Source organism: Passer domesticus, chromosome 18, assembly GCF_036417665.1.
Source record: "Passer domesticus isolate bPasDom1 chromosome 18, bPasDom1.hap1, whole genome shotgun sequence".
Classification (NCBI taxonomy): domain Eukaryota; kingdom Metazoa; phylum Chordata; class Aves; order Passeriformes; family Passeridae; genus Passer; species Passer domesticus.
The window spans coordinates 3569038-3592548 of NC_087491.1; the positions used below are offsets into that span (position 1 = coordinate 3569038).

The 23511-nt window shown below is 52.0% G+C and overlaps 1 protein-coding gene across 2 annotated transcripts in view; it reads left to right on the forward strand.

Moving 5' to 3' along the window:
* Positions 1–22926, forward strand: part of PNPLA7 (patatin like phospholipase domain containing 7) — a 137894-nt gene extending 114968 nt beyond the window's left edge. For both annotated transcript variants that reach the window (XM_064394089.1, XM_064394090.1), the window contains exons 29-36: positions 3056–3125; positions 5050–5166; positions 7047–7195; positions 9497–9649; positions 12064–12171; positions 16075–16159; positions 21042–21145; positions 22145–22926. In XM_064394089.1, coding sequence (XP_064250159.1) covers positions 3056–3125; positions 5050–5166; positions 7047–7195; positions 9497–9649; positions 12064–12171; positions 16075–16159; positions 21042–21145; positions 22145–22222 — 864 coding nt within the window. In that variant the 3' untranslated portion in view covers positions 22223–22926. The remainder of the gene's footprint in view (positions 1–3055; positions 3126–5049; positions 5167–7046; positions 7196–9496; positions 9650–12063; positions 12172–16074; positions 16160–21041; positions 21146–22144) is intronic.
* Positions 22927–23511: the final 585 nt, after the last annotated feature.

Here is a 23511-nt window from a genome sequence, read left to right on the forward strand (position 1 = left end):
CAAGCAGGTTTTAGAGAATCCTGGAATCATCAAGGTTGGAAAAGGCCTCAGATCCCCGAGTCCAACAATTCCCCCAGCACTGACAAGGACACCACTGACCCCTGTCCCCAGGTGCCACATCCACATGGCTTTTGAGGGATGGTGACCCCACCAGTGCTCTGGACAGCTGTTCCAATGCCTGACCACCCTTTCCATGAAGAAATTTTTCCTGCTATCCAACCTAAACCTCTCCTTATGCAACTTGAGGCCTTTTCTATCTATCCCTGCTTTGGATTCCAGCAGTCAGTTCATTGTACTTCCTTTTTAAGATGCAGCAGATTCCTTCCTTAGGAATTTCAACAGCTGTAGTTGCATATTCTGGTCTTCCCTTGCAGCCACAGGAAGGTTTTGTGTGAGAGAAATCCAGTCCTGAGGCATCCAGCAGCATCATCTCTGTGCACGTGTGCTGACCATCACAGCCCCAGTCCATGGCCAGGGTTTCCCCTTGTGGGAAGAATTCCCTCAGATAAATAAGGAAAAATGTTGTGTAGCTCAGCCAGGAGAGAGGGAGTTACTCCTTCAGTGCAATTCCCGCTCATTGTGGGGTAACCAGTCCTGGAACTGGGAGCTGCCCCAGGGTAAAGGGAGACTGAGAAAGGAACAGGAGCTGAGCCAGGAACCTTGAAAAAATATTTTCTCAAAGCCTGTAAAGGATCCAAACTACAAACATCCATCTTTTCTCCCTAGCTGGGGTGTGTTTGGCTGGGTAGCAATGATTTCTACCTGGAAATTCCTATCATTAAAAATTATTTACAACCTTACAAGCAGAGGTTGTGTTCGGGTGCTTGGCCACAGCTGCTCCTTCCTGGGAGGCACTGCAGTGATCCCAGGAAAACCTGGGAACTTCCTACCTGAGGGGCTGACCCCTGTGGCTCTAGAAAAGTTTAAAATTTAGAAGTTCTGGGCCAGATCCTCCTCTTTGCTGCTGTGGCTGTGAGGTGACACCCCTGTGCTTCCCACAGAGTCCTCACCCCTCTCCCCCATGGGAGGCAGGAGCAGGAGTGCTGACGTTGAGCTGTTATTTCTGACACTGAAGGGAGGTTTCCATTTTCTCTGAAATTTGCTCTCTGCCAACCCTTGTTATGTGGGTGTCTCCTGATTCCCAGCAGTGCTGCTCATGTGGGGGCCCTGGTGACAAAAACCCCATCACTGCTTCCAGCCACAGGCACTCCCTAAGCTGGGATCATCCATGTGAGATGGGGCACACCCAAACCCAGCATGGGGCTCTTGGACACAAAAACCCAGGCCAGGGTGCTTGAAGGAAATTTCTCAAGAAATAGAGCTATTTTCCTCTTGAATTACCCATCCTTCTGTGAGAACATCAGCCTCTGGAATTTTTATTCTCTGTGCCAGAATTCTTATCGCCATGCCAAAATGCCCTTGTAAATCATCTCAGCTGGGGGCTCAGGTGTGAGGAATCGGACAAGACTTTTATTAAGTCCTGTTTCAGACTTGAATGATGCTCTGTTCCAAAATCAGTGGAACAATCCCTGAGCAGTGAGCTTTTATTGCTGTGTGGGAGGGCTTGGGTTAGTTTGCTTTGTGCAGGTGTTTGCAGGAACATGAAAGGAGGTGTCAGAGAGGCTTCTTTTCCCATTCCCCTATTTTTACTTAATATGTGGTTGGTGCACTGAGAAGTGCAATCCCCAGAATATCTTCAGCATAGAGAGGCACCCTAATTCTCTTGTAATCACACTTTATTCATCCACTTTGCTCTGGCATTTACACTGGGATTGTGATACTGGTGCAGTGCCTGTGAGCCCTCCCCAGTCCCACCAGCTTTGCAGAGCTGCTGAAGAGATTAAACTCTCCAGAAAACCCCTGCTTCTTGGCAGTGCAGAATTTCAGGCTGAACAGCACAGAAATCACACCAGGAGCTGCAGCCTGGCCAGTGAGGGAGGGCTTCCAGCTCCAGTGGTCCTGGAGTCCAAACCTGTCTTTGGTTTGGGTTTAAGGCCCATTAAAGCTGGGCTGGAGAAGGCCCAGACACCATGTCCAGTGAACAAAGCTGCCTGGGAGGGCAGGTTTTCCTCTTCAGCCTTGATTCAAGTGTTGTGATTGACAGAGCAGCATCAGCTGTCCCTGTGCACAAGCTCAGTTTACTCAGACAAGTCCTCCTGCTTCCCCTTGGCAGCTACCATTTCACCAGGCACCATGGAAACTTTCCAAAACTGTCCTGTCTCCAGCAGAGCCCTGCACACTTGGGAGGTCACCTTCCCCTTTGCTTTTTCCAGCAGGTGGGAGGTGAGACACAGCTGAAACCAGAGGGAGAACTTCCCCTGCCAGGAGCAGGGCTGGGTGGTTTGCTCTGGCCCCATTGAATAAACTCTCAAAGCTCTTGGCTCAGCCATTCTTTTTGTGTCTCACCCTCCTTCTGTTCCACACTCCCCACTGTTGTGTCACCCTGCAGGGTCTCAGGCCACCTCGAGAACCTTCTTGGAGATGTACCTTGCAGGGTCCTTTGTTCCTGTAGCTAGGCCTCCAGAATTTGGTGTTGTCCTCTTTGATTCCAGAAAGTGTTGGATCTGCATTTCCTGCTGAAGTGATGACCCTGGCTCCATCACCAGGAGGTACAAATTGGCCACTGCTCAGTCAGGAGGTCATGGATCATGTTCTTCATGTCCTCCAGCACTAAACAGCCTCGGGATCCCTTGGGATGGGAGTGACCATCAGACCCCCACCCCTCACCTGAAATTAAAACAAAAACACCCTGCAGAAGGTGGCTCTGGTTTGTGTGAGGAGCTTTCTGTGCTGCCTCTGCACACTCTGCTGAAACAAGGGGCTCTTGCTACTGCAGAAAGGACAGGAGGATTTTTGTCTGCCTTGGTTCTCAATTAATTGTTTGCATGAGAAACAAATGTATGAATTTAAACACAGACTGAGAGGTTTTTCTCTCTCCATGCAGGTGTGTCTGTAGCTCTGTCTGGTAAGATCCAGAGGTTGTTGCTGTGTCAGGCACAGGCTGTGGTCAATGCAGGGTCACAAGTTTAGTAAATTTGGGACTTGTCTGTTGCAGGATCTGTGGATTCCTTACTTCACCATCACCACGGACATCACTGCCTCAGCCATGAGGGTGCACAGGGATGGTGAGTGTGGGCATGGCCTCTCCAGCCCTTAAACCATCATGGGAGCCTTCAGGGTCACCCCTTCTTCCTGGGGTTTGTCTCACCTTTGAAATTTGTCTTTCCTTTTGTTTCTCCCTTCTGTGTTACTTGCTGAGTACCAAGCTGTGGCTGTACACAGGTGACAAGGGACAGGGCTGCTGGGAGGGAATTAAAGAGATGCTGCATTCACTGTTGGAGGAGAAAATGCTCCATTGGCACCTTTCTGTATACTTAAAGCATCCTTAAAGTGAAGTGCAGGTATTTTAGCCATAAATGAGACTTAAAACAACCAAAGCCTTTGACAATTCAAATTCCCCTAAATGAAGCTGTCTTTCCCCAGAACAGGCTCTGCCTGAAGCAGGGGCTGAGTTGGGCTCTCATTTGTGGTCAGTCCTTTCTGTGTCTCACTGAGTGAAGAGGGGAGGAGGATCTGGGGTGCCTGGGATGTGTCCCTGCCTTTGCCTTTTGTCAGTCTGGGGTAACAGGGCAGTGACTCAGCCTGCAGGGGAGCCCTCCAGGTGCCCCAGATATTCCTGGGGAGAGCTGCAACCTTTGCTGCCGCATCTGATGTTTGTCCCTGGGGCTGGCACAGGTCACACTGCCCATTCCTGCTGTGCCAGGGGGGTTATGGAGCTGCTGAAGGACTCTGGGCTTTGATCAGGGCAGCTAAAACAAGCAGAAAAAGGATTAACCCTTCTCAGAGGTTTTGTATTCCCATTCCACAGCAGGTTAAGCCAGTTGAGGTCAGGAGACTCGCTCCAGCCAGCTGCTTGTCCCCATGGAAGTTTAATGGAAGGATAGGAATCAGCTGGAGAATGGTTACACTTGTCTCCACTGAATGGAGATAAATTAAGTTCCCAGCTGCTGCCATTTCCCATCTTGGTTTGGTCTGTGAGGTGTAACACACGTCAGCAGTTTCCTTGGGTGGAAGTTCCACTAAAACTATTAATAATAATCCCCAAATGTGCCAGCATTAACCTGTGCTAACAGCAGGAGTGCTGGGGTTGTAATTAGAAACAAAGCTGTTATCTGTTTTAAAAAGAAAACACCAAAAGAAAATCAATTCCCAGAGAATTTGCTGGGAAGAGTTGCTGTTGGAAGCACCAGGCAGTTAATTACTGAGCAGTGATTTAACACTGCAAGGCTCACTTATCCTGGTATTTTAAAGATTCACTTCTCAGACAAGCCTCTTGGCCTGTGGAAATGCAGTGTCTTCCCAATTTGGTTGATGCAAATGTTAAGAGAAAAATCAGTGTATAAAAGCCTTAAAGCAGAATGTTTTACAGGAAACGCGGCCAATCAATTTCTACTTGACTAAACTTTGTTTCTAACAGCTTAAAGGATTATTACTGTTCCTTACAGCACCAACAGAAATGGCCCAAGAGAAGATAATGATCCCCAGCAGGCATTTGTAGTGGTTTCACAAGACAAAACGTTTGCTTGTTGCAGAGGAGGGAAAACAGAATTTTTGGGGGTTCTACAGCTTGTATCTTTCAGGTTCAGGTCCTGCTAAAAGTCAGGGGTTTGTGGATCTCTGTGGAACACGGTGACTGCAGCTGTACTTGCTCTGTCAATCCCTCTGTCCTCAGGAGAAACCTTTTCCTTCCCCTCAGCCCCAGCTCCACGAAGCCCTGGTGCTCCCTGCAGTAGGAATATGTGAGATCCCACAGGAAACAGTAAATGTGAGGAATGGGCTTAGACCCTGGCTTCTGGCTTTGCCTGATGTCTGCACAGTCTGTTTTATCCTGGCCAGCAGTGTGATATAGAAAATAAACTGTTTTAATAACTTCCTCACAGTGTTCTGAGGAAAGCCTCTATCTCTTGATTATCTTAATGAGTGCAGCAGCCTCCCCCCTGCGTGGCAGTAATTAATGCTGGCTGATTAATGCTGCTGCCCTCCCTGCAGGCTCCCTGTGGAGGTACGTCCGGGCCAGCATGTCCCTCTCAGGGTACATGCCACCCCTCTGTGACCCCAAGGATGGCCATCTCCTCATGGATGGGGGCTACATCAACAACCTGCCAGGTAGGAGCACAGCTCATGGGGGGAGAAATTCCCAGACCTGCCCATCAAACAGCCTGCAAGCCTTGGGGCTGTTGTTTTTTCCCCAAAACAAGGAGAAATTTCATGGATGCCTTAAACCTCATGCTGGTTAGCTGGAGTCCTTGCTCTCAGTTTCCTGGGTGTTCCTTTATCTTGGATTTATTAATACAGTTTTTTATGAAATATTTCCTGATAGCCAAATTCTGAACATACAACTCCCAGCCAAGTCTGAATTTAGTGCTTGCTGAAGGGAAGAGGAGAAATCAAGCCATAGACATACAATCTACCTTGGAGTTTCTCTTCAATCAGTTAATTAAGAAATAATTCTGAGAGAGCAAAAGCATTTGCTGCTCAGGCTGGTGTCACCTGGAGCATGTGGCAGTGGGGGAATTATGGGGCCATGGAAGGAGGGATGTGGGGTGTGGGATGGGATCTGAACCCCCCAGCAGGGTCCAGGGGTGTGAACTGGCTGTGTTTGGGATGTGTTTTGTGTCAGGTTTCACTGCAGTCACAAGAGTGAGTGGCTCAGGGGTGGCCAAGGCAGCAGAGCCCTGCAGGGTCACTGCAGTTTGTGACTCAGGTAAAGAGGGGGGAAGCTCAGGCAGAGACTCCCACCTGAGCAACCCGAGTCATTTGCATCTTCCTGTCACACCCTGACTTCAATTTTCCATCAGGGCTGTATTTACCTAAAACCCAGAAACTGAAATAGCACAAAACAGATCCCCCAAATCAGCATCTCCATTCTCTGTGCTTGTAAGCAAGAATGGTGAACTGCAAGCCAAAGCACCTCTTGCATCTCCACAGCTGGAGAGGGCAAAGAGCAGGCACAGGTGACACTGGGTGGGAAACAATAGACTGAACGAGCCCAGGAATATAAATCCAAGTTACAGAACAGATCTGATCTAAAGAAGTGTCTAAATTAAGCCTCTAAATTGGCTCTTCAAAGCTGTGGTTTTCCTACGCAAAACTATTCTGGAAACTGCAACTATCTTGGACTCTGGGGGTGTGAAAGAAATATAAATCCATTCTGTGAGGTTCATGTCCTTCTCTTCCCTCCCTTGGTGCTTCCCTAAATCCTCATCCGTATCCAAAGACTGCAGCTCGTCCTTTTACTGACCTTGAAGTGGGAAGTGTTGCCTCATTTCTCTTCCCACTTTGAGATGTGAATCCTTCTCTTGGATCCCAGAGCTGTTCTCAGGCTGCCATCCAGCCTCTCCTCGCTGGCAGGTCCCTGTCCTGCTCCTCCCATTGTCACCTTCTCCCTGCAGCACTGGCACTGCCCTCCCTAAGGCACTGCCACTTGGTCTCTCTGCAGGTCCCTCAGGTCTTTTTTTGGAATTAATGTGGGTTTGATGTGCTCTCTGCCATTATACCCAACCTGGTGTCACTGCCCTGGTGCTGTGTCCCCTGTCTCCTGCTGCCTGGTGAGCTCAGGGAGGGTCAGGTCATCCCACTGATCCGGGGCAAAATATCCCTGTCAGTGATGTCCCCTGGCAGTGCAGCAGTGGGGACTCAGCCTGGGGTCACTCAGGGCTTGGTTGATGCAGGATTTGGGATCCCTCCCTCCCCGCAGAACCTCCCTGAGTGGGAATGGTCTGGACTGAGCTGCTGCAGATTCATGTTTAGGCTGAAGGTCCCTCTAAGGCTGAGGCCAGCCATTCCCCAGCACTAACCCGTGTCCCCAGGTGCCACATCCACCGTTTGGATCCCTGCAGGGATGGGCACCGAGGGTCACTTCTGTCCTGCTGCTCGCTCACAGTGGGTGCGACCTCAGGTCACACACCTGAGCCGTGCAAACCTGTATCTGCCCCTGGGGACAGCAGCAGGGAGGGCAGAGGGGCTCTGACACCTCCTGTCCCCAGCTGACGTGGCCAGGTCCATGGGGGCCAAGGTGGTGATCGCCATCGACGTGGGCAGCCGCGACGAGACCGACCTGACCAACTACGGGGACTGCCTGTCCGGCTGGTGGCTGCTCTGGAAGAGGTGGAACCCCCTGGCTGAGAAAGTCAAGGTACTGGGGGCTAGGCTGGAATGGTTTTCCAGAGTGGTGGGAGGAGTGGGAAGATTCCCTGTGTTACTCAAGGAGCAAGCCTGTGCCAGACTTGTTGTTTTTGCTGGATTTCACAGAATCACTGGGCTGGCAGAGACCTTCAAGATCAAATCCAACCCAGCCCCAATCCCTCAACTCAACCCTGGCACCCAGTGCCACATCCAGGCTTTGTTAAACACACCCAGGGATGGGGACTGCACCACCTCCCCGGGCAGCCTTTCCAGAACTTTATCATTCTTTCCATGAAAATCTTTTTCCTGATACCCAGCCTATATCTCCCTTGGTGCAGCTGGAGGCTGTGTGCTCCGGTTGTGTCAGTGCTACCTGGAGACAGAGCCCAGCCCCAGCTGAGCACAGGCACCTTTCAGGAGCTGTGCAGAGTGATGAGGGCAGCCCTGAGTCTCCTTTTCTGCTGAAATTTGAAATCTTATTCAAAGAACTGGACAGTGCCTTGACACCACAGGGAAGGCAGTGATGTGGGGAGGGACTGGCAGAATTCTTAGAGCAAAGAAACCTTTTCTTGGAGCTGCATATGTTCTGATAAAGTCAGAATTTACTAATTTTACCCATAAAAATAGTAAATCTGTCCAGCTCGCTTTCTGTCCTGTATGTCTCTGAACTGCTGATTTGGGGAGATTTTAGCACTTGGCAGTAATTAAGTACTACCGATAAACATGGGTGTGCAGAGCATGATTTTATTATTAATATTTTCCTTTTTTTACATGTGCTCAGGCTAACTCTGTTCCTTATTCTGCATTTCCTAAATTACCTGGCTCTGCTGCTGTCCCCCAAGTGAATATTGATTTTAATTCTTTCCTCCCAAATGCATTGTTGGAATTGGTCTCAGTAGTACCCACTGAAATATTCCAACTGCCTGAATGGCAGTAGTCACCCATGGAAACATGGAATTCCTTCTGAACACCACAAAACACTTTTTTCATTGGTAGTGGTGAAACACTGGCCAAACAGAGGGCTGGTAGAGTTTCCATCTGTGGAGATGGTCAAAACTGAGCTGGACGTGGTCTTGGACAAGCTGATCCAGCTGACCCTGCCTGGGCAGGAGGGATGGACTGGATGATCTCAAGGAGTCCCTGTCCACCTCAACCATTCTGCAAAATCTCTGCCCTGGCACTGGACAGGTCAGAGAACCATGGAATTACAGACTGGCTTGGGTTGGAAGAGACATTAAAGCTCATTCAGTTCCCCCTCAAGGCTCCAAGCCATGTCCAGCCTGGCCCGGAACACTGGCAGGAATGGGGCATCACTGATTTCTGCCTTGGAGGATCACTGTGCCCCTCACCTCAGCAGAGATCTCTAAGTTCTGTATATATTTCACTATATCCTGGAATGAAGTCTGGGTTCAAGCTTGTTGGAAGGCAGTTCTGCTCCTGGTGCTGATCATGGACACTCGTCCCTGCATGCCTACACTGGGACCCAGCTGGAGGTGCTGCAGTGTCAGGGCATCACCAGGTGCCCAGCTGTCTTGGTTTGACAAGACAGGTGTCTGCTGAGGAAGGCAGGAGCCTCCCCTGAAATGGAAAATGTAAACCCCCTCCTACTGAATTATTATGATTTTGAAATTAAGGGGCTCTCAGGCAAAGACGTGGGAATAGGAATAACAGTTCTTCACTAGGAAAATTAAAAATACAAATGCAATAGTACAAAAAAAGAAAACAAAAACCACTGCCAGAGTCAGAACAGGCCCTGCCCCCCTGTGTGTCAGGGTGGTGGCACAGCCCCATCCCATGGGGGCTCAGCCCTCCTGCAGTGCCAGCTGTGCTTCTGCTGGAGCAGGGATCCTGCACAAGGGGGGAGTTTTCCTCTGCAGCTCCAGGGCTGCTGGAGATGGGCCTGCTCTCCCTCTGGGAATGCAGGGCAGGAGAAAGCTGCTCCTCTGGGAATGCAGTGGGCAAAGGCTGCTGTGCTGTTCCAGGCTCAGATTGGATCCAGGTAGGAATGCTTGGCTCCTGCCCTGGGTGGAGCATCTCCCCATGGGATGCTGGAATTGGATCAGCCCTGCAGGGACACTCAGGGGCCATGGACAGCAGAGATCTGCTGGAGGGAGGATTGGCTGTGGGAGAGAGAAAGAAAAAACTGCCCCGTGAACAGAGGAGAACTGCCCCAGCTCTGACAGATGGCAGTGGAATAGATACCCCCATTTCCAGCCTAAGACACCAGCTCACTTCTCCCTCATGGTGAGCACACCGAGCATGTTCTGAAACCCACTGGGAGGAGCTGAATTTGTGCATTTGTGCTGGGCAGGTGCTGAACATGGCCGAGATCCAGACTCGGCTGGCCTACGTGTGCTGCGTGCGGCAGCTGGAGATGGTGAAGAACAGCGACTACTGTGAGTACATCCGGCCCCCCATCGACCGCTACGGCACCCTGGACTTCGGCAAGTTCGACGAGATCTGTGTGAGTGCCCCTGGGCAGCCCAGGGCCCCAGCCCTGCTCCTCAGAGCCTTGCTCTTCACTGCCTTTTCCTCACTGCCCTGCTCCTCACAGCCCTGCTCCTCAGAGCCCTGCTCTTCACTGCCTTTTCCTCACTGCCCTGCTCCTCACTGCCCTGCTCCTCACTGCCCTGCTCCTCACGGCCCTGCTCCTCACAGCCCTCTCCTCAGAGCCCTGCTCCTCGCTGCCCTGCTCCTCACAGCCCTCTTCTCACTGCCCTGCTCCTCATAGCCCTGCTCCTCGCTGCCCTGCTCCTCACAGCCCTCTTCTCACGGCCCTGCTCCTCACGGCCCTGCTCCTCACAGCCCTCTTCTCACGGTCCTGCTCCTCACGATCCTGCTCCTCACGGTCCTGCTCCTCACTGCCCGCTCCTCGCTGCCCTGCTCCTCACAGCTCTGCTGCTGCTAATTAGTGCTGCAGCTGGTGCCGAGCGAGAGGAGTGCGTTGGCAGAGTGAATAATTGACACTCAATAATGCTGTGGAATGATATCCCAGCCAGGAGATTGGATTAGCAGCAGGAATTGAGTTAGTAATCTTGATTCTCTAATGACCTGTGAAGGGATGGGTTGCCTCGCTCTGTTTCATGGCAGTTCGGGCTCAGCTGCTTGGTGAGAGCTGCTCTGGGCAGTTTTGGGGTTTGGCACTGCTGTGGGCTGGGGTTTGTCCTCACTTTCTCCTCCTCCTGGAGTTTGTTGTAGCATGAAAGGTTTGCAGAAGTCTGTCAGGGAGGCCTTGAGTCCTGGAAATGGAGGGAAATGTGAAAGTACCTGGTTCTGTGAATGTTTGAACACTTCTGTGAGTAAAACATCATCCACAATTCCTCTGCACCCCTTAGAGGGTCAGGAAGTGGCACCAGTGTCAGGGTGTTGGAGAAGTGCTGCTAGGTCACACATCACTGGCACTGGGTTGTGTTTGTTTGTGTCAGAGCCCAGCATGGGCAGAGCTGGCTCCAGGTGTGCAGGGAATTGTCCTGGTGACATAATCCAGTGTTCACAGCAAAAATGTCCCTGCTCAGGCAGGACAGCAAAAGCCATTCTGGCTCAATGTCTCCTGTTAAGAAAATTATTTTGCTGCCTCCTTCCATTCTTTGCCATTTTAGCCCTGCAGGCATCTTCCATGCCCAGATATTCCTGCAGAGCTTTACTCCTCTCCAGGCTGGAAAACCACGACTCCTCCTTGAAGTCAATCTCCATTACACTTCAGTGAGAAGCCGTGATGCTCCTTAGCCTGCAGACTGATCTCTCTGGTCCTGGCTTAGCAAACACTGACCAACCCCAGGAGCCCAGCTTAGCCCTGCAGATTCTCATCTGAGACACTCCTTAGGACACACAGCAGCTCCTCCAAACCACCAGCTGATTCCCCAGTGTAAATATTTTCTCTGGGATATTTGGTGCCTCTTGGCACCTGGGCAAACACTGCTGTCTGCTTGTGGATCTAGGACTTTGCTGATAAATAATTCTTTGTTCTTTGCCAGCTGGAGAGCCCTGACTGATGTGAGCACCCTGACAGACAGGTGTGGTAGTTCATCATGGGAGCAGATCGTGAGCTGTCACATCCCTGCTCTGTTCTAATGTGCTGCTGTTAAAGAGATGTAAAAGCACCAGGCAAATTTTGTCAGTGCAATAAAACCTGAGAGAAAGGCAGTTCCTCACAAGTGTCACTGGCTGTGAGCAGGTTCTTGGCACCAGACACTGCAGGGATGGATGGAGGGGCAGCACCTCCTGCATCCTCATTCCCTGCAGCACAGTTCAGTAACCTCTGTGCACAAGGGACCTTTAAACTGTGCTGTCCAAAGGGAAGGACAGGCCAGGCATTCCTTTATCCTTAGGGGCTGGGAAGTACTGAGGGGGTTAATTTCAGCTGTATGCCTGGATTTTACAGGAAATAGAAATGGGCATCAGCATTTTCCAAGGAGCTGAAATCTCTTCGTGTCAAACCCCTCATGTTGAGCCCAGAGCAGGGGTGGCTGTGGGTCAGTTCCTGAAGCTCAGCTTCTCCTGGCTGTTTTGAGTCAGCCTGACCTGACAGTGGCAGAGCTGTCAGCTCCTTTTTCTCCTCTTAATAACCCCCACCCTGGGCTGGGATAGATGGAGAGAAGCTAATTCCAGCCCCAAGGAAGACTCTGAGCCCTCATCCAAAAATGAGAGGAGAGACAACACCAGAGGTTTAGTGCTGTTGCCAGAACCAGGGCTGGAGATGGGATCCAGGACTCCCAAAACCTGTTCCTCTGTCCTTCCCATTTGATTTTTCAACATAATTTCTGCTGTGTTCTGAGAAAAAGAGTAAAACTTGGAGGTATGGGTCTGTTTTTTCCAGTTGTTTCCATGCTAATGGCAGTTATTAATTACTTTTTTTTCTCCTGATTATTTTTTTTCCAGGAAGTGGGATACCAGCATGGGAAAACTGTGTTTAATGTGTGGTGCAGGAGTGGAGTCCTTGACAAGATGCTGAAGGACAGGCAAGAGACCTGCAAATCCAAAACTGATGTAAGTGCTCAGGGAAATGCTCTGTGCTCCTGGAGCTGCTCTGGGCTGGGGCAGGGGACAGTGACTGCCATGAGGCTGGTTCACAGCTCAGTGCTCTGGATTTCCTGGCAGAGAAGTTCCAGTTGGTTTTAAGAATCAGTTATCACCTTTTTGAGGAATTTGGATAATATATGATAATATAAGGGCTCACTGTCCTTCCTCTCCTTTGAATCCCTCTGATTTGAAACCCAAGTGCTACAAAGGCTTCATGTTTTACCCAGTAATTCTTTTTTATCATCTTTTAGAGAGGGAAATGAGCAGTAATTTTTTAGGGGATGGCCAGAATGAATCATAGCTGTCATGAGCCTCACAAAGGGAAGTCAAGTGAGGTGAGAGATGACACTGAGGATTTGCAGCTCTCCAGGGGTGGGTGGCAGAGCACTTCAGCTCAGAGACAGAGAGAGGATGGATGGCAGGATGGACACTGGGCCAGGGCTGAGGGGTGGATGATTCCACCCATCCAGGTGCCCTCAGTGGCTGTGAGTCACTGAGGGGTGGAAATGGCTCTGCTGGGAGGAGGTGAATGTCACCCTCAGCTCCAGGGGAACTTCCCAGCATCAGATGGATCTGCCCACGCTGCCTGGCAGGGCCAGAGTGGCTCTGGAAGCAGCACACAGGGACTGAGCCCAGGAGGAAACCACTGGAGATCCGTGAGCCTGAGGAGCCCCAGACTCCTCAGCCTGGGGTTCCTCCCTGGGAGCACAGCTGGATGAGGAGGTGCTTCAGTGTGACTGCACAGGATGGCTCCTCAGTCCACTCTGGCACCTCTTGATCAGACATGAGGGGCTGGGGTTTAGGTTTTGTGTTAAAAGTCATAAGGAGAGGTCAAGGCAGGGAGAATTGTGTGTCTCAGAGTTGCCTGTGTCCTACTTCAGCCTCGCTTTTAGCACCAGCCAGTAAAAAGCCTCAAAGATTTTCAGTGCTGTGACAGACACTTCTTTTAAAGAAGACTGCTTTTTAAACTGTCCTTTTGACAGGATTCAGTAATGGAGGGGAATATTTCACTTAAATCATGCTATCACAGCAGCATGATGGACATTTATCACACCCACCCTGGCTTCTGTGGCACTTCAGTGCCCTGGAGAGCAAATCTGTCACCTGCTCATGGCAGACACAGCCTGGCCCTGCACTCACTTGATAATGAGGCACCAAGTGCTGATTGCTGAGATGCCACAGCATGGAAATAACAGGGTTGGGAGGGTGACTCACCAGCCCTGCCAGGTTATGGAGCAGGAACCACGGGCTCTGTGCATCCCTGGTGCTTCCAAGGACTGTGGGATCATCTGCTCTTCCTCCTAAAATTCCAGAGCCCTCTGAAACTCAAGATTTTTGCATCTGACTTCTGTTGCAGGAGATTTATTTCTGTGAAGTTACAACTGTTGCAGCTCCCACTGGGGTATTTTTCTTGCTTTTCTTAGTCCATTAGAGTCACTTAAGTCCTTTAGTGTTATCTTCCAGGCAGAGCAGCTGATATTTTTAACTTGCCTTTCATTAGCAAAGGTTTTGATGCTTTATGTGTTTTAGTTCTTCATCTATTTCTGGAGTGTTCAACATCTGAGAGCTGAGTGCCTTTTCTTATTGTCTCATTTCCATGTCGTGAGCATTGCAATTTTATTTAAAAATACAGATATTTAATCATTTAGATGCTTCTCCTTTGCTTTGATCATTTAGTCCCTGTTTATCTTGTCTCCAAAATGTGAATACTGAAGGCACAAACAACAGGAACCTTACATAAACTTTACTTTGAGCAGCCCTTTCTCCTCCCCTGTGTGGAATGCTGCAGTACCATTAATTGGGTCTGCTTGGGGAAGTTCTGTCTACTGAGCTGTTATTCATAGTCAAAGCTAAATATAATCCAGTGGACTACACTTTCTCCTCTAATTTATTTCATAAAGATTGTGCCAAAGATAAAACTTTCCTCTTTGGAAAAAAATAAATACCAGAGAAGTCTGAGAGTAGGTTTCAGGTGGATCTGAGACACTTCTTTGCTTTGTGTTATCTGATGGGAGGATGATTTTGTCCTTAAAAGCAGTGAGAGGAAACACTTAAACACTCAGCTCCTGTTTGTAAAGCACCTAATGAGTGTGGGAAGACACCTGGCTTCCCACAAGTGGTTTTCCAGTCCTGGTGCTGAGGCTTTGGGTGCAGCTGCCTCCCCAGGTGCCCTCAAACAGGCTGACCTGGGGACAGCTGGGGGACAGATGCTTCTGGGGGTGCAGTCACACTTCATTCCCATCCATCCTCACCACAGGATCTGCTGATGGTTTTCCTGGGGCAGCATTTTGTTCAGCTGTTCATGCAGAGCCCTGCACCTTGATGCCATGCAAAGCCTGTCCCTGCTCCCAGGGACAGCCTGGCACTCTCTGCCCAAGGGCTCTGTGCAGCCACCTCGTCCTCCTGGGGTCTGGGGTGCAGGGACAACCTCTGTGGTGGCCAGAGGGTGCACGTGTCCCTCACTGAGCTGTGTGGCACAAGCTGGAGCTGCCAAGGAGCTTTTCTTGCCTGTCCTGGGAAGGAGCTTTCTGCAGATGCTGCTCTGGGAACGTTCAGGTTGGATGTTCAAAGTGAGCCTGGGCTGACTCATCCTTTCCAGCAGTTCCTTTACAGTCACAATGAGCTTCCCAGCTTCTTTATCTTTTAAGGTGTGTGTCCTGAGCTGCTGCTGTTCCATTTCTACAGGTACCTTTTCATTCCCTCCAGGCTTTCTCTGCCCCTGTTCCTTGTCCTGGATCTGCTCTGTGCTGTGACTATTCTAAATTACATCAAAATCAGCTACAGATGAAAGGTCAACTGAGAGCACTTTGCTGCAGCAGCAATGGGCTGCTGCTGTGACCCCCCAGGGGTTGTGTGATTCACAGGGTTGGTGTTCTTGCCAGAGGAGCAGAGGATTGTTCATAAAACCCCGTGTTAGGGAGCTGCCCTGGCTGGGAGCACATGGGCAGGTTTGGGTGTTTGGGAACACAACTGTCACAGCGATTCCTGGCAGCCCAGTTCCCTCTGCCAGCTCTCCCCCATCCCCTTCCTGTGGGTTGGGGTTGTTGCTGTGTCCATTAAACTCACTGGGTTTAAAGAAGGATGAGAGGTGCTCATGTGTCCTCCTGGTTACCTTGTGCCCAGCCCCAGAGAGGGAGGGGGGCTGCAGGAAGCCTGAGAGGGCTCTTAAATGCCAGAGTTGGGTTTTCTTGGAGGAGAGACTGGAGCAAGAACTTCTCAAAATAGAGAACACTCAGCCCACTGCTTGGGTGAGACAGAGTGAAAATAGCAAGGGTTTACTGGAGAGAGGAATTGCAGTGGGAGATGTCTCTGCAGGCTCTGGCTCGCTGCAGCACCTCCAGCTCTGGGGCTTTTGGGGGTCCACAGGGGGTCCTGGTCACCCCAGTGCCCACCTGTCCCTGCAGCCTCTGTGGCATCACTCCAGCTGAGGCATGGGCCACCTGTGTGTCCCACCTGGTCACCTTCTCCCAAATCAGAAGCTCCCTAGGGCTGCACCTTGCCCCGCCAGTCCCTCTCACAAAGGGACACTGATGGAGAAAAACACATGCAGTGAGCTCTGTCCATGCCAGGGCCCAGCTCCTCCTGTGCTTGTCTCTGGGGTCTTTTAATTAAGGCTTCTTGTTGTGTGGGTGGAGTAAGAGCCATTAAAAGCATGTCCCACTGTTGGGAATCCCATCTCTGCCACCAGACCTGCCTCAGGAGAGCTGTTTGCAGGATTTCTCACTGATGAGTAATGACTTTTGAGGGGGCAGCTGTGGAGAATTTTTGCGTCTGGAGCTTTGTCTGTTCGATATCATTTTTGTACAGTCTCAACTTGTTTGGATTTTCTGTGTACATTTGCTGACAAACCTTCACTTCTCTGTGTTGCAGAACGTGACCTGTCCCACCACGTCCTTCACAGACCTGGCCGAGATCGTGTCCCGCATCGAGCCCGTCAAGGCTCCGCTGGCCGACGGTGAGGGGGGCAAGGGACAGCTCCTGCCTGCCTGCCAGCCCTCCCCTGCCCTCCCTGTGCTCAGTGAGGGGCACTGCCAGCCACTGCCTGCTCCCCTCAGAGCCCTGACCCTCTGTGTCCCCCTCCTGCCACCTCCTCTGGGACAGCGGGGTCAGTTGGGCTGTCCTCAGCACCTGCTGCCAGCCTCTTACTGGGCAGCTCCCAGGGGGGAATAATCCCTGCTGGAGTCTCAGCTGAAGGAAATAACACAAGTGGCAGCTTAGCTTCCATCCCCTCGGGCTGTCCCGTGCCCTTCTGCTGGCTCCATCCTCAGCCCTGTTGGGCTGGGGGAGGCTGAGTTAAAGCCCTGCCCCAAGGATGTTTTCCCATGTTGGGCTGGGGAGGCTGAGTTAAAGCCCTGCCCCAAGGATGTTTTCCCATGTTGGGTTAGGGGAGGCTGAGTTAAAGCCCTGCCCCAAGGATGTTTTCCCATGTTGGGTTAGGGGGAGGCTCAGTCAAAGCCCTGCCCCAAGGATGTTTTCCCATGTTGGGTTAGGGGGAGGCTCAGTCAAAGCCCTGCCCCAAGGATGTTTTCCCATGTTGGGTTGGGGGGAGGCTCAGTCAAAGCCCTGCCCCAAGGATGTTTTCCCATGTTGGCCTGGGGGAGTTTCAGTTAAAGCCTTGCCCCAAGATGTTTTCCCATGTTGGGCTGGGGGAGGCTCAGTTAAAGCCCTGCCCCAAGGATGTTTTCCCATGTTGGGTTAGGGGAGGCTGAGTTAAAGCCCTGCCCCAAGGATGTTTTCCCATGTTGGGTTGGGGGGAGGCTCAGTTAAAGCCCTGCCCCAAGGATATTTTCCCTGCTGTCGTGAGTAGGATCAGGAGTGACTCACTGGCTCCAGTGCTTTTTGTGTGCTCCTGTTGTGGGAGCAGCAGTGAACTGATGAGGAGCAGGTAGCAGCTCCTGCATGGTGGCACAGAGGGGCTCTGTGCCCTGTGCTGGCCCTGCCCTGCAGAGCAGCTCCCTGTTTATGGAACTCTCAGATCCAAAAGGATCAGAGCCTTGCAGGCCTGAAACCTCTGAGTGTGTCACCAGGGCTGGAGCTCTTTCTAAACAGTCTCTTCCCTTCCTCCTGATTCTTGTTCCTGCAGAGGGAAAGCTAAAGTTAGCAGTGCTCCCATCTGTGACTGTTTGCAGAGATGTCCCTGTGGTAATTTGAAATGCTAATTACAATCATATGCCTTATGAAGAAAATATTAATCAAATGTGGTTGAAGCAGCCATTGTGAATAAGAGTGAAGAGTTCATGGTATGTGGTTATTTAAGGCTCAGGCACTGAGACTTGCTGAGATTTAACCAGAGCACTGGGACAGATCCTCCTCCTTTCTGGAGCTCCTGATGATTCCCTGTTAGGCTCCTGCTTTCTGCTGGGCGTGGATGGAGTGTGGCAAATGGACCTGGCACCTTCTGGGCTGGGGAGGGGCAGTGCAGGGGCTGCTGGGGATGGGATGGGGTGGGATGGGATGGGGTGGGCAGGGGCCACGTGCTCCTCACGTGCTGAGATCCTTGGCTGTAGGGTCTGGGGAGGGGGTGGCAGCAGCGTCGTGCACGTGGGCACCAGGCTGGGCAGGATCCTTTGTGTTCTGCTGTGGGTGGCTGCGTGTGGCTGAAGGCACCCTGGCCATATCTGGGTGGCAGTGACAGCAGTGACATTCCTTGGTGTCCTCGGTGCATGAGACACTTGCTAAAGAGCTGTGGGGGAAGGTGTGTGGTGAGGTGAGCTCAGGGGGAGGGTGACACCTCCCTGCATGGCCTCGTGGCTGTCAGGTGGCTCCTCAGGGCTGGTGAGCTCTGGCATTGCTCTGCTGTGGGGGTGAGGGGGCTCTGAGGCTTGTGACCTGGGTAGGGGAGGTGACAGGGAGCTGCTTGGTGGCCTGGCTGTGACCCTGCACTGTCACCTTTGTTCTCCCTGGAAATCCCTTCCTGAGGGAGCTCTTGGATCACAGAGGCTGAGAAAGGCACAGAGAGCACACTGCAGGTCTGGGCTGGCTGAGGAAATGCTGGCAGTAATTTTGTTCTCAAGAAAGCAAAGGGGAATGCTCGAGTTCTGATGGATGGGGAAGGGTCAGCACAGAGGGTGAGAAGCCTGCATGGGGCAGGAGCTGTGTGGGCTTTGTGGGGAAAGGGCAGGAGAATTCCTTCTCTTCTCTTGGTAGAGAGGCACACTGAGAGGAGTGACCAAAACCTTTTAAATGTTTTTAAAAAGGGAGCCTGTGCCTCAGGCAGGGCTGAGCAGGGGGACCTGAGTGCCAGAGTGCTGGGGCACAGGTGTCTCATTTCACAGCAGTGCTGGTGGCCCTGTTCCCTTTCTCCATCCCCACTTTCCCTCTGCCCAGCTGTGGTCTGGACCCCCAGAGCTGTGGCCGTGGCCAGGGGAGCTCAGGTGCCACTCTCAGGGGTGGCTCTGTCACCTCCCTGCTCAGGCTCCCCCCGTGAGGGATTGCTGAGGCCAGGAGATGAAGCACTTGTAGCAGTGGTCATTTGGATAAAGGGATTTGCTGGGGAGAAATGTTCATGGTGGTGTCACATGCCTGGGTTTGCCATTCAGCTGGAGCAGGAGACATCCCAGCACCTCTCAAGGGACACAGTTAGCAGGCACCAGCCACCTCTGCTTCTTTGCTGCTTAAAAAGAACTTTTCTGGAGCAGCACTAATGGAGCTGAGGCTGTGCTGAGCTTCCAGGTCCTGATTGACCCCTCCAGCCACACCAGAGCTGTCCCCTGCAGGAATCACCCAAAAGCAAAGAAACACCCCAGCTGCAGGAGCAGGAGGCAGATCTCTGCCTGGGAAATGTGCTCACCCTGCTCAGGACAGGCTTGGGGACCTCCCCAGGGTGGAATCTCCTCCTGGCTGGCTGGATTCCAGGCTGAGCTCTTTGGGTGCTGCTGAGTTGAGCACAGCAGCAAGGCCTTGGTCCTGCTTGGTGCTTCTGGGAGGTTTTGTAGTGCCCAGAGCAGTCACTGTGAGCCTCAGCCTTGATGGAAGGTGATGTTTTGGGATAGCAGGGCCACCTCCTGCTCTCCTTTTCCCCCTCCAGAGCTGTGCTGTGAGTGGTATGAGAAGGGTGGCTCTTGGTTCTGTGTCTGTAGAAGGATGTGTTAAATGCTGAATAGTGCTGGGAAAATCAAGGAATTTGGCTTGATAGCAGCTGGTTTTATTGGAGGTACAAACTCCAAACTCTTGTTTGTGGTGTCTCTTGCTGTTCAGATGAGTTTCCAGTTTCTCTGGTGTATTTTATCAAAGATTATCATTAGTGTTTTTAGTAAAAACTAACAATCATTCTCTAATTATCAGTAAAAAAAGAAAAACCCAACAAAAACTAGAAATAATAAAAGAAAATAAAAAAGACTTAATGTCTTTCATTCCAATGTTCTAGCAGTTGGTTGTAGCTATGTGCTAGGAGAAAAGGCTGTGGAACAGACTGTGCTGTTGTCTTCAGCGTGGAGCAGATGCTATTGATGGCTCCCAGGAGAAATACTTAATCAAGGATCTGGTTTAAACAGGAGCCCCTCTCTTCACCAGTGGGCTGCATCCAGGTATTGCCTCAGAGCACACTGGAATTAACTCAGGAAAGGGGGAGAAGAGCTGGTGATTTTAATGGTAACCATAAAGGGTCATTTTCACACCATCAGCTGCATCCTGCAGCTCTGGTGCCAGCAGAGGAAGGTGCTGCCTGCCAGGGGCTCTGCTCGCTGCCCTGGTGTCACGGGTGGCTGGGACAGCCTCTGCAGGCCTGGGGGCAGCTGGCACCAGCAATGGCTCCCCCAGCCCAGCACATCCCTGGAGCTGCTGTGGGGAGCCAGCCCTGGTGCAGGGGGAGTCATAAAAGGGTTTGAGTTGGGAGGAAGCTTAAAGCTCATCCAGTGCCACCCCTGCCATGGGCAGGGACACCTCCCACTATCCCAGGCTGCTCCCAGCCCCATCCAGCCTGGCCTTGGGCACTGCCAGGGATCCAGGGGCAGCCACAGCTGCTCTGGGCACCCTGTGCCAGGGCCTGCCCACCCTGCCAGGGAACAATTCCTAATTCCCAATATCCCATCCATCCCTGTCTTCCTTAAGGCCATTCCCCCGTGTCCTGTTCCTCCAGGCCCTTGGGAGGTCCTGCTGCCTGTTTTGCAGATCCTCCAGGTGATCTCCAGATGCTGGCAGAGGTGTTGGCTCTGCACTGGTGTGTCCTCATTCCATGGGAGCAGGCTGGGGCTGGGGCTTTCCTTGCACATCCTGCTGCTGTGCACAGCTCTTGAGACTCCGTCAATTATGTTAATCCCTTGGATTACTGGAGAAAGCAAGTGATTGTCCTCTGCAGAGAGGAAGGGAATGTAAATGTCACTGTCCCTGTGGAGCAGAGATTGTGAGGCACTCAGTTATCAGCTGCACAGCAGGCAGAGCTCACCCTAAGCCTGGGATCCCTGTTCCCAGAGCCTCTGACCACAGGGAGTGAGGCTTGGCAGCTCAGAGGCTTCTGAAGGTGTCCCATGGGTCTGGTTAGGCTGAGGGGTGGAATACAGCAGCTTTGAAGGGCATTCCCCAGGGAGCATCCCCCCAAAACTGTGTCCCTCTGGGAGCTGGCACTCACCACAGTGACCTGAACAGTTGGGCAGGGCTGCTGTGCTGTGGTTCCTTGGATTCTGGAGGGGTCCAGGACCAGCTGACAGAGAGGACGTGGTTTATTTCTATGTGCTGGAGAGCTGAGATCTGTGTGTGAGCAGTCCCAGCTCACTGAGCTGCAGAGAGCTGCTGGCACTGTCCTGCCTGTGCTCAGTGACAGTGGCACTCATTCCTCTCCCAGCTTCCTGTGCCTCTCTGCTTGCCAGTTAAACCCTGTGCTTTGTGTCTTCTCTCTTCAGATGAGTCAGACTACCAGACTGAGTATGAGGAAGAAGTTCTGGACAGCCAGAAGGATGATTACCTTGATTTCATAAGCAACCAGGCTGAGGAAGACTCTGACTCGGTATGAACCCCCCTGGAACAGGCAGAGGCTGCTCATTGTGGGTCTGGCTGAATGGTGTGAGATGGGTGTGTTGGGAAAGATGCTGAGAGGAGCATCTGGGAGGGGCTGCCTGAGGAGGACTGTGCAGAACTGCTTTTTGTTAGTACAGACACTAAATGGCACATGCTCACCCTCCTCAGGTCAGTCCCTGCCACTTGTGGCAAGACCTGGCCACAGTTAAATCCTGGTCCTGCAGCTCTGTGGGTTTGCTCATGAGGTGGATCAGGGCTGGAGAGCCTGAGGGAGCTGCTTCCTCCAGCCTGGGGGAGAGGAGCTGGAGGGAGGATCTGCCAGCAGGGTGGGGAGGGAGAAGGGGTTATGGAGGAGAAGGGGTTATGGAGGAGAAGGGGGTTATGGAGGAGAAGGTGGTTATGGAGAAGATGCCCATCAAAAATCCAAGAGGGGACAGGCACAACTTGTGCTGAAGGAAACCCTCCCTAGGGCCAGTGGGAAGTGCTGCCCTCTACACACAGCTGACACCCACCCTGGGCTGTGTGGGGAGAGCTGCAAGCTCCACCCTTATAGATATTTGAAAAGCAAACCCCTGAAGAACCAGCTCCAGCACTTGAGCAAGCCCTGCTTAGAGCAGATGACTGGATTTATCTTCCAAAGGCCCCTTCCAAGCACAGGGGTTTGATTCTGTGGGACAGCAGGCCCACCCTGAGGTGACTGTGAGACCAGGTGTGCTGTGGTGTGGCCCCCAAGCTGAGCAGGTCACATCCCTGTTGCTCTGAGTGCAGCAGGGTTTAGAAGGTGCCTGTTGGGTTAGTCAGGAGCAGTTCCCCAGTGGGAGCACAGGATGGAGGGGAAGGGCCCTGTGAGGGTGTCCCATGGTGTCGGTGTTTTGAGAGAGGGCTGGGCTTACCCGAGCCGTGGTGGGAGAGGAGCTGAAGAGGACAGGTTTTATCCAGCTCAGAGATGATGCTGAAGTTTCAGTTTGTGCTTGCTTTTCTCCTGCAGGATGAGGAGATGCAGCTGAGGAAGCGCAGGAATGTGCCCGGCGGGGAGGGCCAGGGCAGCACTGGAGAGCCGGGATAGAGCTGGAGAGGCCGAGCTGCCAGCTGGGAGCCACAGCCCAAACTGCTGACAGAGCAGCCCTATTTATTTATTTAATGCTTCACCAAACCAAACAACGCCCAGATGAATGAAACCAGAGTTCATCCTTCTCCAGCCAGGACCGGGGACTCAGCACAACCTGCCCCGAGTCCTTTGGAGCTCTGGGCAGGGGGGCTGCCGTGGGCCCTGCTCCTTCCTACAGGTGCCAGGAGCAGCAGTTCTTGATCACAGACTGGCAGAGGGGAAATGTGCAGTTCAACGCTGCCTGGATTCTTGCTGCTGTGTTTTTAGGCGCTGTTTTATCTGCCAAGGCCCAAAGAACACCGGGAACCTCCCCCTGCAAAGTGCTGGGAGGGCTCCGGGCAGCAGCACTGGAGAGAGGGAGGGGTTTGTGGGTTGCAGCCTTGCTTTCTTTTCACACGAATCAGGTAACTGTAATTAACTCCTCAGTGACTTCCAGCCATGTACTGGTGAGAAATGCTCTGACAGGAGCAAATCTGAATGTATTTCACATGAAATCTAAACCTAAGAAATCATTGTGAAGGGTGGCCACAGAGCCTGGACCCTCGAGTCATCAGCAGGACATTCACTGATGGATCATGGAGCTGACACTTGCTGGGCAACTCTGGAATCACCACTTGGCTGTACTTGCCCTGTTGAAATAAAGTTATTTTGCTGGATGGAAATGTCTCTGTTTCTTTGCATCAGATTCTACAAAGAGAAAAGCTGTCAACAGCTGAGAGCCCAACTTGCCTCTGCTTATCTCAGATAGAAAAGGAGCACACACGGTTTCCAGCTGCTCACCCAGCAGGAGTCACTCCAGGTATTGTCAGGCACTGGGAAGCAATCTCCAGTGCTCTGTCCCCAGGGCTGGAGCTGTCCTGGCAGTTGGATCCTGTCCAGACATGCCCTGGTGCTGGCTCAGCTCGTGTCACATCTGTCATTGCCATGGCTGCACAGCCAAGCTGGTTCTTGCTTTATGGAAGCCCCAGCTCAGCCCCAGCTGTAGGTGCTGTTGCCTTGAGAGGATTTGTCATCAACCAGAGCACCAAGGACACCCCCAGAGCTGCCTCCTTCCCTCAGCTCTCCTGGCCCTCCAGGCATCACCAGAGCTGGGCAGCACCCTAGGGCCAGAAACGTGTTTGGTGAGGACTGGGGGTTGTAAAATCTGTGAATTGTGAACCCTTCTCTGCATTTAACCTCCTTTTCTCTCCTGGCACAGGCTGTCCTCTGCCTGCCCTGCATTGTGCTTTCCTCTGTTGCAGAATCCC